This window comes from Macrotis lagotis, chromosome X (genome assembly GCF_037893015.1).
Source record: "Macrotis lagotis isolate mMagLag1 chromosome X, bilby.v1.9.chrom.fasta, whole genome shotgun sequence".
Classification (NCBI taxonomy): Eukaryota; Metazoa; Chordata; class Mammalia; order Peramelemorphia; family Peramelidae; genus Macrotis; species Macrotis lagotis.
Genome location: NC_133666.1, coordinates 384,694,236 through 384,709,928, shown reverse-complemented (window position 1 = coordinate 384,709,928; position 15,693 = coordinate 384,694,236). Strand labels below are relative to the sequence as shown.

Below are 15,693 nucleotides of genomic sequence, written 5' to 3'. Positions count from 1 at the left end.
TGCTCTATCCACTATGCCACCTAGCTGCCCCAAAGCAAGACTAATCTTTATGTGATTATTCTGTAATGGGAGTTGCTATTCTTCAATCATTTCTTTTTCAGTCAAGTATGAGAATATAAACCACAATGTAAGAGTGTAGTTACAAGTTGCAAGAAAAGTGACCCAATGAACTGAGGTTACCTGAATAAACTTTCTGTGTCTGTATGTGTGTTTATGTGTGTGTATGTATGTGTGTTGGGGGGGGATTGGGGTTAAGTGACTTGCCCAGGATTACACAGCTAGTAAATATTAAGGGTCTGAAGTTGGATTTGGATTTAAATCCTCCTGACTTCAATCAGTGCTCTATTTAGTCCCCCTGAATAAACTTTCAAGGGTAAGGAACAATGAGGAAATGTTAAATTAGTTTGATAAGTCTTGAATTAGAATAGAATTAAAATTCAGTTTTTAATTTCATTTCCTTGTAGAATTATACAGAGCTTTGCAGGATGTAACTTATGTATTTTGTCTTTTGGAATATTGTATTCTAAGATCACTTCTTTTTTTAGTGGAAGCTGCCAAGTCTTGTGTAATTCTTTGATATTTTTATTACTTTTTTAAATGGGTGCTTACAAATATTTTTTCTTTGATGTGGGATCTTCAGAGTTTGACTGACATTCCTGGAATCCTTTTGGAAATCTTTTCAGGAAATGATGAATGAGTCCTTTCCATTTTTACTTTGACCCTCTGGTTCTAATATCTCTGAAAAGTTTCACTTATTATTTTTTTTATTTTTTTAGGTTTTTTCCAAGGCAATGGGGTTAAGTGGCCTGCCCAAGGCCACACAGCTAAGTAATTATTAAGTGTCTGAGGCTGGATTTGAACCCAGGTACTCCTGACTCCAGGGCCAGTGCTCTATCCACTGTGCTACCTAGTTGCCCCACACTTATTATTTCTTGAAATATAGTACCCAAGCTTTTTTTTTTAAATCATGGTTTTCAGGTAGTACAATGTTTTTGAATGATCTCTCCTTGACTAGGTCTCTAGGTCAATTGTTTCTGATATCAGATTTTGCTTTTTCTTCTATTTTTTTCCCCTCTTCTGATTTTGTTTTAATAATTCTTATCTCTTGCAGTCACTGATTTTTGCTTGGCCAGTCTAGTTTTTAGGGGGTTGGTTTCTTTTTTTAAGTTCTTTCATCTCTGTTCAATTCTTTCTTCCAGAGATTCATTTCTTCAATTCTTCTAAATTATTCTGGTGGAAATTTCAGGTTTCCTTTGCTGACAAGTTATGTATATTCAAGCAAATAGGATTAATAATTTATTTCTATGTGGATTAGAGTGGGGATCTGGGATCTCATTGAAACCCTGGACTCCGGAATGAGGAGAATTGCCTGCAGAGCGATAAAGAGATTAAGTGATTGGCACTTGAACCTTGGTTTATTGGATTATCCATTGATCCCCCCAAAAAGTTTAAAAAATGACTAATTCCATTCATTTTATTAGTTTTTCTGTATAAAATAAACATTTAATGGAAGTGAACTTTGAGTGCAATTCGCTTTATTCCGGGTGCCGGCGATTTAGCTATGCGTGATTCCGATCCAACAAGTGAAGCTCCAGCGGAGCACGCGCTTTGCCCTTGAGGGAGGGGCTCTGGGCTTGGCCTCCGGCCTGGGGTCCTCCAGAGCCCTCGGGTCAGTGTCCAGTCATGGATCCCCATGACAGGAGACGGCCGGGGCGCGGGGCCGGGCCGGGGCGCGGGGCAGGGCCCGGCCCGGCTCCGCAGAGGCTCAGACCGCCCACCCCACCCCCCGCAAGGATGGACCGGGCAGCGAAAGTCCGACCCTTCTCAGTATTGGGATAAGCATTATTCTGAATAACTAAATTATTCTTTAGTCCTCGCGCAGCAAAGGCGACGCCTCCAGAGCCGCTGCCCCCGGGGCCCAGGCCGTGCCCGGGGCCGCGGGGCCTCGGGGGCCGCGGGGCCTCGGGCCGGCGACGTCCTCCAGGGGCCGCTCTCCCGCTCGGCCCGGCTCGGCTCGGCTCCAGGCCGGGAAGCCCCCGCCCGGGCCTGGCCGCGCCTCCTCCCCGGGCTCCTCCTCTTCCCGTCCTACCCCCCCGTCCCCGCCGGCCTCGGAGGCTCAGCCCGGCGCTCCCGGTTCCTGCCCGCTCCGCTCCGCGCCGCCCCGGCCCGGCCCCGGCCCGGCCCCGGCCCCGGCCCCGGTCCCGGCCCGGCCCCTCCGGCGCCCCCTGGCGCGGCCGCCGCCCCCCGAGCCCCGGCTGCTGCCTGAGCGATGCTGCTGCTGGCGGCCGCCTTCGTCGTGGCGTTCGTGCTGCTGCTCTACATGGTCTCCCCGCTCATCAGCCCCAAGCCCCTGGCCCTGCCCGGGGCCCATGTGGTGGTGAGTGGCCCGGGACCCGCCGGCCGAGCCCGCCTCCTGCTGCCGCTTCCCCTCCCTCCTGCCCTCCAGGGGGGACCTGGCGAGGGCCGGCGCTGCCCTCTCCATTCCGCGCCCGGCCCGGGCAGCCTCCCCGGCCCCCATCTGTTGCATGCCCGGGCGGCTTCGGAGAAGCGAGAGAGGCGCGGGGACGGGGGAGGGCTCGCGCCTCATCCCTGCGGGGGCACAGCCGGGCCGGGCGGGATGGAGGGGAGGCCCGGGGGGTTGGGGGTGCACCCTCCCTCACCTGCGACCCCCCGCCCGCAGGGGCCGCGCAGACCCAGCCACCAGCCCGGTCCTCTAGCGCACCCACCCCGAGAGCTTCGTGGATGAGCCTCAGCCTGCAAGCGGCCCGGGGAGGTGGATGTTTTGATCCTCAGGCTGACTGATGAGTCAGCTGAGGCGCAAAGACACGAGCAATTTCCCCCCAGACTCCCGAGCCCGGAGCCTCCTCTTCTGATGTTGGGGCCGGGGCCTTGCCCGGCACACGCCTCCAGGCCTGCCCCCGAGAAGGGGCCCGCTAAGAGCGCACTTAGCCAATAGCTCTTGAATGGAGGAGGATCTGAACCCTGACCACAGAAGGAGGCAAGAGCCAGCCAGGGAGGTTGCGGGATCCATGGACCTTAGCATCGGGAGCCTTGGAAGGGACTCCTGGGGTTTTGCCTGGGGAAGAATCTTTCCCAGACTCCTTTGAGGTTACCTGCTGGCTGCTGGTGCTTGTTTCTCACTCCCTTCTCCCACACAATATAATCCCTAAAGTCTTTCTGTTGTACCTGCCACAGTGTCGGAGGTTTGGAATATGATTATAATTTTGACTTTCGCTGAAAGGCATAAAAGTGCCTTCTTCCTAATGGCCCTTTAGAAATGAAGGAGAAGGGGTCAGCCAGGTCGCACCAGTGGATAGAGCACAGTCCCTGGAGTCAGGAGTACCTGAGTTCAAATCCAGCCTCAGTCACTTAATAATGACCTAGCTTTGTGGCCTTGGGCAAGCCACTTAACCCCATTGCCTTGCAAAAACCTAAAAAAGAAAGAAGAAAGAAATGAAGGGGAGGATGGTTTTTGTTTTTGCCTTTTACTTTATTTGGGCATTTTATAGGACCATAACTTCTTATTTTTTCATTAAACTTGTACAACAGCCCTGTGACAGTTTGGAGGAGTGAGAATAAAGAGAGGAAAAACTGAATTATAAAGATTGCCATGGAGCAGGATTTAGGAGGGAGACTGGATATAGTGATATCTTTGAACTGCACAGATGAGTGACTTCCCCTGGCCCTTTGAAACCTGAGTCTCTGAACTGGCAGATTTGTTATAAAATAGCTCTTCTACTTTTATCTATATTTATATTTGTAAATTAGGGCAAGAGCTGGAGAGAAGCAAAATTCATTTCTTTACATTTCTTTATAAAAACGTTATAAATCCTTCAAAAAAAGGATATAGTTAAATATATTAATGATTAAAAATAATGTTTAAAAAATTCAAAACTCTGACATTCAGGTTTTTAAGAAGACATGTCTCAAAGGCAAGTATTCTATTAATGCCTATTTTTCCACTTTTAACCATACTTTGATAGATCTATCAGCTCATTGGTGATATTTCCTCCAGATTGAAACCCATCCTTGCCTTTTCATTTTAATGAGCTTTTATTTGATTCCTTCCATAAATCCTCTTGAGTCAATGTTATTATATAAGGCAAAGAGCACTGGTCTTGGGAGTCAGAAAAGATGTAGGTCTTTTACTTACTTACCCTTAACCTCTCTGGGCCCCAATCAACTCTCCAAAGCTGAAAGACATTTATATATATCTGTTGATGATCATTGGAGAGTTGCTGTGACTGATCAGTTCTTCAAAAAAACTCAACTAGGTCTGTCTTTAGAAAACAGGTATAGTATGCCACTGGTAATATTCTCAACACTTTTCCCCCTTATTCTAGGGGGACCTAGAAATAGGTAACAGTAGATAGATTGCCAAGCATGAAGTGAGGAGATTCAAATTCAGCTTTAGATGCTTCCAAGTTGTGTGACCTTAGGCAAATCACTTCAGTTCTTAGCTATAAAATGAGCTGGAGAAGGAAATGACAACCACTAAAATATTTTTGCCAAGAAAACCTCAAGTGGGGTCATGAAGAACTGGATACAACCAAAATCACAGAACAAGGGCCTTCTAGAGTTTATGCTTTACCCATATCACTTTAACAAATTCAGGATTCATTCCATTCCAAATCCCGAAATGAACTAGAAGATGTCAGTGGAGCAGTTTATCCTAAGTTAGGAAAATCAACACTTTGTTTCTTGATTTAAGTTTTTCAAAGGACTTCACATATAAACAATTATTTTCTTTAAAATTATCTGGACTGTAGCCCATACATTAGGCAATATACTCTCTGGATATTTGCTGTGAAAGAAATGCTTTATTTTTAACCATTCTTTATGAACAAATCTAGAGTTGGAGAGTCCCCTGAAAATAATACAAGAATGTCAGAAACAATGCACATGCTAATTCACCTGATATTACCATCAAGTTATAAGAATATTAAGGAAGAAACTGAAAGCAAAATTGCCCCCTTTGAGATTTACAGGGAAAGGACAAAGATGATTGGTGTTAATATAGGTTCTTATATCCATGGAGTGTCATCATATTTATTTATCCATTCCTAGAATAGTTCTTATTACTGTTTATTTTTTTTTCTCAGTTTATAAATGGTAAAAATGAAGCACAGGAAAGACTCTAGGATTTGTTTAAGGACACTCCCTTAATCAGAGTCTGCAAATGTTAGGAAACCTCTACTGCTGGCTCTTAGGAAAGAGAAAATAAACTCTGTGATGCCAATCTTTGAAAGACAATCATATTTTTCATCAGAATTTTTTTTTCTGTAGACATCAAATGTCAGAACTCATAGGTACTTCTGTGTTGATCATTTTTCAGAATCCATTTGGCCAACCAGTCTTTCTAATTGCCCTTAATAAAAAGCTGAAGCTTTGCATAAGAGAATGAGTAACCCTTAAAAAATAATCTTACAGTTGAGAATAATGGTGACAGAGATTTAAAAAAAAGTAGGTTAAAATGTTGCCTTTAACTCTCTGTCACCTGTGCTCAGTGCAACTAAACCTGACATCATCTTTTTTCTTTCATCTCAAGCAATAAATAGTACAATTGCTATTTTTTAATTCAGTGTAAAAAGTTCCATTTCTGACCTATAAATTTAAAACAATATAGTGAAGACTGATTTTTAAAATGATGTTTTTAGATATCTTTGTATATAACCTTGCCTTCTTGAATGTAGCCCTTTCCATTCCCTTTTCAGTAAGCACTAAATTTATAGGAATGTCAAGTGAATTTGAATTTACATCATCATTATTATTAATTTTAAATTCTTTATTCATTTTCTTTTTTTTTTTTGCAAGGCAAATGGGGTTAAGTGGCTTGCCCAAGGCCACACAGCTAGGTAATTATTAAGTGCCTGAGGCGGAATTTGAACCCAAGTACACCAAGGCTGGTGCTCTATCCACTAAGCCACCTAGCTGCCCCTTTATTATTTTCAAAGGGAAAAAAAGCAGTTCAGGAATACTAACCAACACATCAACTGTATCTAACATGCAGTTAGATACAGGCATCTGTACTTCCCTTTCACCTCTGAAAAGATGGGAGGGAAGTGTATTTTCTCATTTTTTTCCATGGGTCATATTGGTTATGATAATTATAAAGTATTTAGATTTCTTTTTTTGGTTCTTCATTTTTCCTTTGTGGTGCTAGGTAAAGTGCCAGGCCTGGAGTCAGTATGACTCATCTTCCTGAGTTCAAATTTGGCCTCACTCACTTAAAAGCTTCATGCCTCTGGGCAAGTCCTTTAACCCTGTTTACTTCATTTTTCTCATCTTTGAATTGAAAATGGCAAACCACTCCAGTGTCTTTGCCAAGAAAACCCCAAATGGGGTCAGCAAGAGGGAGCAACACACAGAAGTTCTGAACAATGATAACAACCACACACAATATTACTTCTTTTTTTTTTTTTTAGCTTTTTGCAAGGCAAATGGGGTTAAGTAGCTTGCCCAAGGCCACACAGCTAGGTAATTATTAAGTGTCTGAGACAGTAATTATTAAGTGTCTGAGACCGGATTTGAACTCGGGTAATCCTGACTCCAGGGCTGGTGCTTTATCCACTACACCACCTAGCCGCCCCACAATATTACTTTTCTGGGTTCTGCAGTGTTTCTCTATTCATCTTTAACTCTTAAGACTTTGAATTAGATCTCTATTAAGAAAAAGTTTGCCTGGCTATTTACAAGATTACTAGAAATTGTTATCTTGTTGCCTTAGAAGCTTTCACCTTAGCTCTCTGTTTTGGAACCAGTTCACTTTAGTGATGAATTTTTATCCTATTTAAGAAGACCATAATAAATGCTGAAAGATAAAATTTTGCATTTGTATGATGCTTTACAGTTGGCAAAGTTCTTTCCTGTACCTTCGGGAGGTAGTCACTGTAGTTGTTGTCCTAGTTTAGTGGAAAAAGAAGGTGGCTTTTACAAAGGCTTTTATAGGGGTTGGTTCGAATTCTTCCTCCACTGTATTACCTGTATAATGATGGGCAATTCTCTCCACCTTTTCTCTTCATTTATAAAATGACATGGCGGCAGCTAGGTGGCATAGTGGATAGATCACCTGAGTTCAAATGTGTCCTCAGATACTTAAATTGCCTAGCTGTGTGACCTTGGGCAAGTCATTTAATCCCTTTGCCATAAATAAAATGACATGGTTGAAGTAGATTATGATGATAACAATAATAGCTTAAATTAATATAGTATTATAACACATGCAAAATGTTGTATACTTTTTTGATTTCCCACAACTCTGAGGCAGATGTTGTCATTATCTTCCTTTTTTACAAGTAAGGATATTGAAGCTGAAGTGATTTTCTAAGATGACATACTAAGTGTTCAAGGCAAGATCTGAACTCAGATCCTCCTGACTAAGTTCAATCTGAACTGTTCTAGCTATGTTTTTAGGTGTCTCTTAGTATTGATTCTCTGATCACTTTTAACAGGTGAAGAATTGAACCTCAGAAAGTAACTTTAGTATCTCATCTAAAGTTACAGAGTTAGTAATTGTTAGGGAAAGGGATGAGGACTTGAACCCTTTGGCTCTTAGCCAATGAAGTGCTGTGATTGATTGTAGCTATTCACAAACTTTTGTATCTCAGGACCACTTTACATTTTTTTTTAAATGTTACTTTATTTTATTTTTTCAGTTACATGCAAAGATAGTTTTTCACATTCATCTTTTGAGTTCCACATTTTTCTACCTTCTTCCTTTCCCTCTCCCTTCCCCATGATTGAATAATTTGATATGGGTTATACTTGTACAATCATGTTTGACCTATTTCCATGTTAGTCATATGGTAAAAGAAGAATGAACTAAAAGAAAAAAAATGATAAGAAAAAAAAAGTTTTAAAAAGTGAAAATAGTAAGTTTCAGTCTGTATACAGACTCCATAATTTTTTCCTCTGGATATGGATGGTATTTTCCATCACAAGTCTTTTAGAATTGTCCTTGTCACTAAACTGCTAAGAGGAGGTAAATCATATAGAATAATAGTACTTCAGGGGCGGCTAGGTGGCGTAGTGGATAAAGCACCGGCCCTGGAGTCAGGAGTACCTGAGTTCAAATCCGGTCTCAGACACTTAATAATTACCTAGCTGTGTGGCCTTGGCCAAGCCACTTAACCCCATTTGCCTTGAAAAAAACCTAAAAAAAAAAAAGAATGCTAGTACTTCACATTCCTATAGCATAATTTGTTCAGCCATTTCCCAATTCATGGCATCCCCTCAATTTTCACCTCTTTGCCACTATGAAAAGAACTGCTATAAATGTTTTTATACATGTGTGAGCTTTTCCCCTTTTTTATGATCTCTTTGAGATAAATGTCTAGTAACCACTTAACATTCCAAAAAATTATCCAGTATCTTCCAAAGAACTTTTGTTTATATGTTTTGTCATTTAATATTTACCTTTTAGTATTATTTTAAAAATAGTTTTGACCTCATGGACTCCCTGAAAGGGTCTCAGGGTTTGAGAACTACTGATTTATTGAATCTCATAGCATAGTTGAAAGAGTCCACTGCACTTGTTAGGATCCCTATATTTCAGTTGCTTCTTCTTCACTAATCAGTTATGTGAGTTTTGGTGAGATAAGTTGCTATTGGGGGCAACCGGATGGGGCAGTGAATGGAATGCCAGGCCTGGAATCAGGAGAACCTGAGTTTAAATCTGACCATGGGCAAGTCACTTAACCCTGTTTGAGCTCCTCATCTTTAGAATGATCTGGAGAAGGAAATGGCAACCATTCCAATATCTTTGCCAAGAGAACTCCATATAGAGTTATGAAGAGTAGGACATGAATAAGCAACAAAGATGCTGCTTCTTTGAATCTCAGTATCTTCAGTTATAAAAAGGAGGATTAGATAAGGTGTCTCTTGAGTCTCTTCCAATTCTAATCTCATGAATCAAAGTAGGAGAAAATGGTATTGACAAATTTTGCTGTTGATATGCCATTCAGAAATGACTTTACCCAACTTTTTGATTTCTAACATGTCATCTAATGGAAACTATTTGATATTCAAAAGGATGGACTTCAGTCTAATGAGTATCTAGTATTTGTAGTTAAGGATTCTTTTACCTTTTCAAAAAGCATTTACTGCTATAAATTGGGTGTAAGTTAGAAACCATCTCTAAAAGGGATGAAATAGTTCTGCAGCCACTCCCCTTACTAGTACTGTCATCATTTCTCTAGTCTATCCTCTCTGTTCTTATTAAACTCTAGATGTTTACCTGTTCTGTACCTCTTCTCTTCATGATTTCATCACATTTCAGTTTGCCACATTTCTGAAGCATAATTTATGTATATAGGGAGGACATTATATTTGTCACTCAGAGAGATGGTGATAATAATAATAATAAAAAATGAGTGATATAAATGTGAGTTGTTATTCAGGTTTGCAAAGTTCTTTTCCCATGAGTTATTGTGGTCTTTTCATAGATGAAGAAACTGAAACTGAAACTGAGAGACATTGAGTAACTTGCTCAGGTTCATTGATAAATGGCAGAGTGGAATTTAAGCCAAATTTCTCAACTCCAAGTTCAATGCTTTACCAACTACTACACAAATATCTTTCAAAGAGCTAAAAAGTACAGATAATTCACAGTCTATCCCCAGCTGGATATCATATGTTTATGTATATATGTATATGTATATCATTACAGAAGAAGTATGTTAAAGAGCCCAGTTTGATTGGAGTAGAGAGTTCATGGATCAGTCAACATTTTTATTTCCTTCTCCCAGGAACAGTAAGCAATTTGTTACAAGTTATACTATTCAATCAGGCCAATACCATATAAGCCATGAATCTTCCCATTTCACTTTGCATTTGTTCATACAAGTTTTTCCTGTTTTTTTCTGAAATCCTCCTGCCCATCATTTCTCAAAGCACAGTAATAGTCCATTATAATTATGTACTACAACTTGTTCAGCCATTCCCCTAGTAATGGACATTCTTTCAATTTCCAATTCTTTGCCAACTCAAAAAAGAGCTGCTATAAATATTTTTATATAAATAGGACCTTTCCCCCCTCCCCTTTTAAAATTTCTTTGACATAAAAGCTCTAATAGTGCTATACCTGGGACAAAGGGTATCCCCTGTTTGATAACCCTTTGGTTATAGTTCCAAATTTTTCTCCAGCATGGTTGAATCAGTTCATGTTTCCACCAACCGTAGCATTTTTCCATCCCCTCCAACATTTGTTATTTTTCCTCTTCTGTCATATCAGTCAATACATATATATATAATATACATGTATATTCTCGAGGAACGGACCCCAATCAATTACAGAGACTGAGGCAAATGCAAAAGACCCATGAATCACATTTATCCTAACTCGATCCCTCCCCGCCACTGACCCACCCAAGTTTGTGAGTATCAAATAAGATAATAACAATAAAATGCCTGGCAAAAAGTAAGGGCTATATAGATGTTACTATCATTATTGTTATTGCTTTTATTATTATAGGTTGTGGATATAGAAACCACATGATTTGTCAAATGACTGGGAGTAAGAGTGAGGCATCAAGGATGACATGGAAGGTGTGAGTTTCTGTGGTTAGATGGATGGTGATGCTCCTAACAGGAATAGGTTAAATAAGATGAGAAAAGGCCGCAAAAGTAGAATGGTGCCAGATTATAGTGTACCTTGAATGCCTGACACAAAAATTTACATTTTCCTTAGCATACAAAGCACTTACTCATTGTTTTAGGGCAGAGAAGCAGAGTACAAGCTCTGGGTGTGTGTGTGGGGCCGGGGGTGGGGGGGGGGTGGGGGGGAGTAAGACTGTTTTCATGTCTATCTTTGTATTCCCAGGACCTAGTTTAGTGTATATAGTTTGTTTGGAATGTGAATGAATAAATCTATATGTTAAAAATATCTGGTATAATTAGAGGGAAGAGAAAATAGAGGCAGGAAATCCTGTCAGTATCTCACATTGTTGACCACTGCTTTTGACTCTTCTTTTCCATACTCAAACTTCTTTTCTGCGTGCATCTCTCAACACTTCTGGTCTGGCTTCTGGCCCTTCTGACCCGCCCTCCTCCCAAAGTGAATACCAGGCCCACCATTCTACCAGCTGCTCTACCTACCTGCCCAATGACCCAAATCTTGATTAAAATTTATCAATAACATGAATCCCACCTACATTTTCAAATTTATTTTATATTGAAACAAGCATGAAATAGTGCTAAGGTTATTTATTTATTTATTTATTAGTTTTTGCAAGGCAACGGGGTTAAGTGGCTTGCCCAAGGCCACACAGCTAGGTAATTATTAAGTGTCTAAGGTCAGATTTGAACTCAGGTACTCCTGACTCCAAGGCCAGTGCTCTATCCATTGTGCCACCTAGCCACCCCTGCTAAGGTTATTAATCTGGGATCTACATATTTTTAAAAAATGTTTTGGATGAATGCATGTCAACATAATTGGTTTCCTTTGTAATTCTAAGTATATTATCTTATACATTCAAAGCATTATTCTTAGAAGAGTTCCATAGGCTTCACCAGTTTGTCAAAAAGGTTCAAAAGAAAATATTAATAATACCTGATACAATAACACTTCCTTTATTTGGAGTCAGAGTTTGTGCTGTGGATAGAGCTTTGGGCCTGAAGTCAGCAAGATCTGTGTTCAAATTCTACCTCAGACCTTTCTAGCTGTATGACCCTGAGCAAATCACTTAACTTCTGTCTGCCTCAGTTTCCTCAACTGGTAAATTCGGATAATAATGGCATCCATCCCCCAGGGTTGTTTATAAAGTGCTTAACTGCTTCATGGGCAGCCTGGTGATGCAATGAACAGAATTCCAGCCCTGGAGTCAAATGGACCCAAGTTCAAATCCGACCTTAGACACTTACTATTTGTGTTTTCCTCAGTTTCCTGTAAAGTGAGTTAGAGAAGAAAATGACAAACCACTCCAATATCTTTGTCAAGAAAACTGCAAATGGGATCATGGAGCATTAGATACAACTGAAAACAACTGAAAATCAACAGTTTCTTTTTAAATGCTTGGTCCCTTCTTCCTTTAGGCAAATCACTTCATCCTTCAGCAGTTCAGTTCCTCTTCTTGTGAAATGGAGGGGTTGGAATAGATGGTATCTAAGATCTCTTTCCCCTACAGATTAATTATTTTATAATTCTGCTCCTTCATATACTCTATACTCCTTGACAAATTGTCCTCTATTTCTTCAAATCAGTATGCCTTTTTTCAAGGGCTTTGTCTCCAAGGTGAGATGTAGTCTCTCTGCATTTCCACATTATGTCATCTAGAGCAAGAAGCTCAGGATCTATGTCCAAAAGCCTTTCCTGGTCCCCTCTTTACTTTTCCTGGAATTGCCTCATGTTTATCTGTATATTCTGCTGCTTATTGTTTGTTTTTAGCCCTTGTTTCTTCGGCTCTCAGGATAGAGATTGACACATAGTAACCAAGTCAGTAATGACTTTTTCCCCTTTTAGATATCAAATTAAACTATGTTTTAACCTCTCCAATGTACTTTTCATGTATAAGTTTGTGTATGTCTTCTAAAATTCTTCAAGAATGGGAAAGGTACCTTCTATAAATTTTATTTCTCCCTAGTGTCTTAGCACTGTGTTCTGGACACTGATACTTAATTTTGTTAATAGAATCAAATTGAACTAATTTGATTCTAACAGGTAGAAGTGCCTGATGTTTCTAATTTAGTCAAATAGAAAACTATGTTGTAGAAATTTTATGCAAGATCGAAGGGAAGGAAAAAAAAACATATCTTATTGTCTGATCTTGTTATCTCTTACACTTTTTTTGTTTCTTCCTTAAGGATATGATTTCTCTCTCATCAGACTCAACTTGGATCAGTGTATACCATGGAAACAAAGTAAAGACTGACAAATTGCTTTCTGTGGGGGGTGGTGGGGGGAAGTAAGATTGGGGGGAAAATTGTAAAATTCAAAATAAATAAAATCTTTAATTAAAGAAAAGATCATTACCTAGCTGTGTGGCCTTGAGCAAGCCACTTAACCCCATTTGCCTTGCCAAAAAAAAAGGATCAAAGGTAAGAATTCTTTTATCTTTTTTTTTAAAGATTTTATTTTGAGTTTTACAATTTCCCCCCCATCTTACTTCCCTCCCCCCACCTCCCCACAGAAGGCAATTTGTCAGTCTTTACATTGTTTCCATGGTATACACTGATCCAAATTGAGTGTGATGAGAGAGAAATCATATCCTTAAGGAAGAAACATAAAGTATAAGAGCAAGATCAGACAATAAGATTATCAGGTTTTTTTTCCCAAATTAAAGGTAATAGGCCTTGTTCTTTGTTCAAACTCCACAGTTCTTTCTCTGGATACAGATAGTTTCCATTGCAGACAGCCCTAAATTGTCCCTGATTGTTGCCCTGATGGAATGAGCAAGTCCATCAAGGTTCATCATCACTCCCATGTTGTTGTTAGGGTGTAATAGTGTTTTTCTGGTTCTGCTCAATTTGCTAATCAGTTCATGCAAATCCCTCCAGACTTCTTTGAATTCCAGTCCCTCCTGGTTTCTAAAAGAACAATAGTGTTCCATACATACATACATACATATATATACCACAGTTTGCTAAGCCATCTCCCAATTGAAGAACATTTACTTGATTTCTAATTCTTTGCCACCACAAACAGGGCTGCTATGAATATTTTTGTACAAGTGATGTTTTTACCCTTTTTCATCATATAGACCAGGTTGGATAGTTCACAACTCCAACAATGTATTAGTGTCCCAGATTTCCCACAACCCTTCCAACAATGATCATTGTCCTTTCTGGTCATATTGGCCAGTCTGAGAGGTGTGAGGTGGTACTTCAGAGAAGCTTTAATTTGCTTTTCTCTAATAAGTAATGATTTAGAGCAATTTTTCACATGACTGTGAATTACTTTGATCTCCTCATCTGTCAATTGGAAGGAGAATTATTTACAGAATACATTCAAGCATAGTTGGCTGTTCAATAATAATAATGATATCCAATATTTATAATATAATTATAGCTATTATTTTTATAGTTATTTAAGGTTTGCAAAATGCTTTAAAAATATAATCCATCTGATCCTCTCAACAACCCTGACACATAGCTCTTTAAAGTTTACAAAATGCTTTACAAATATATCCCATCTGATCCTCTCACCAACCCTATGATGTAGGGGTTGTTATAATCCCCATTTTATAAATGAAGAAACTGTAGAAGAGGCCAGATTGAAACTCCTTGAAGGCACATCTCACTGTGCTGCCTAACTGTTGACAAAAGTGGGGATGTGTATTCTGGAGGCTTACTGTCAATAAGACCTGTGTCTTCAAGTACTTGAAAGGTAGTCAAGTGAAAGAGGGTGTCTTTTGTTTGATCCAGGAAGGCAGACCTAGGAACAGTGGTTTACAGAGAAATAGAACTTGACTCCCCTTAAAGAAGTTTTTCTGAATAAGATCATCCAAAAGGGGACAGGAGCTGCCTTGCAAGATAGAGGTAGAGGAAAGACCTCATCACTGTAGGTCTCCAGGTAGAATAAGATAGGGGTATTTTGTGGAATTTCTGTTCGGGAGTAATTTGGATTGACTAGCCTTGGGTCTGTACCCTCTAATCTTAAAATTTTGTGATTTTTGGCTCTGGAGTCAGAAGGACCTAAGTTCAAATCTGGCCTCAGAACTTGATACTTACTAGCTGTGTTAACTTGGACAAGTCACTTAACCCTGGTTGCTTCACATCCAGAGCCATCTCCAGTCATCCTGATGACTCTGGAAGAGAAAGTGAGGCTGGTGATTTAGCACAGCCCCACCCCCCCAATCTAATTCACTTGCCTGTTGTGGTATCACCTCCTTGATGTCATGGTCTTCTTCAAAAATGAAAAAAAAAATGAAGGGCAGACATCATCAAATTTTCCAAAGCATCTTCCCTGAAAAGGTCGCAGAGATAAATAGTTGTAGGATTGCCATGGACTAAAAAGTATCCTTCTGATGGGATGTGTCTCAAAATCATGTTTTTATTTAGGATCAGATACTTCTTTACTTTTGGAATTTCTAGAAACTACAAGAATAGCTCAGTGTTTATCCCTTACAGTATCACTTCCTTACATCTATTTAGGGTGATAAAATCTATAAATCACCTCTTATGACATCTACAGGGATTATTATGCAAATTTTTATAGCTCCAGGTGAATCAATTCCTGGTTTCCATTGTATTTTTGTTGTTTATCTTTTGGCAAATATTTATCTTAAGTAAACTTTCCCTCAAAGAAAATGAAAAAAATTTGAGATTTTATTGTATTTATTTTTTTTTCTGTTTGTTTGGTTTTAGGTTACTGGAGGATCCAGTGGCATTGGAAAATGTATTGCAATTGAGTGTTATAAACAAGGGGCATTCATAACCTTGGTTGCAAGAGATGAGGTAAAATTCTTCATTTATTATTTTAATCTTAACAATTCACTCACAAGTTTTACAGGTGAGCCTTGATGTACTTCTGCTTAAAATGACTTCTCTCCATGAGTGTGGTCTGTTCTCATACTACCAATGATGTAAGAGGGCCCTTAATATTGTTGGTGGACTTGTTTATACTTTGAATGTTTATAGGATAAGAGTCAGTACATTTTGATATGATGTGAATTAATAATTTTAATAGAGTCCCATGGCTTGTTAATTGGCAGAGCCAGGACTAGAATAGTTCAAGTCTATCTTTTGCTTACTCTATTT

General features: G+C 39.7%; 1 protein-coding gene across 2 annotated transcripts in view; it reads left to right on the top strand.

The window, feature by feature from the left end:
- The first annotated feature begins 2,230 nt into the window (after positions 1–2,230).
- The window catches only part of KDSR (3-ketodihydrosphingosine reductase), a 63,534-nt gene continuing 50,071 nt past the window's right edge, over positions 2,231–15,693 (top strand). The window contains exons 1-2 of one of the 2 annotated variants that reach the window (XM_074206633.1): positions 2,231–2,377; positions 15,301–15,390. In XM_074206633.1, coding sequence (XP_074062734.1) covers positions 2,270–2,377; positions 15,301–15,390 — 198 coding nt within the window. In that variant the 5' untranslated portion in view covers positions 2,231–2,269. Of the gene's footprint in view, positions 2,378–10,815; positions 12,856–15,300; positions 15,391–15,693 lie in introns of those variants that run through there. The other variant, XM_074206634.1, reaches the window with a different exon arrangement.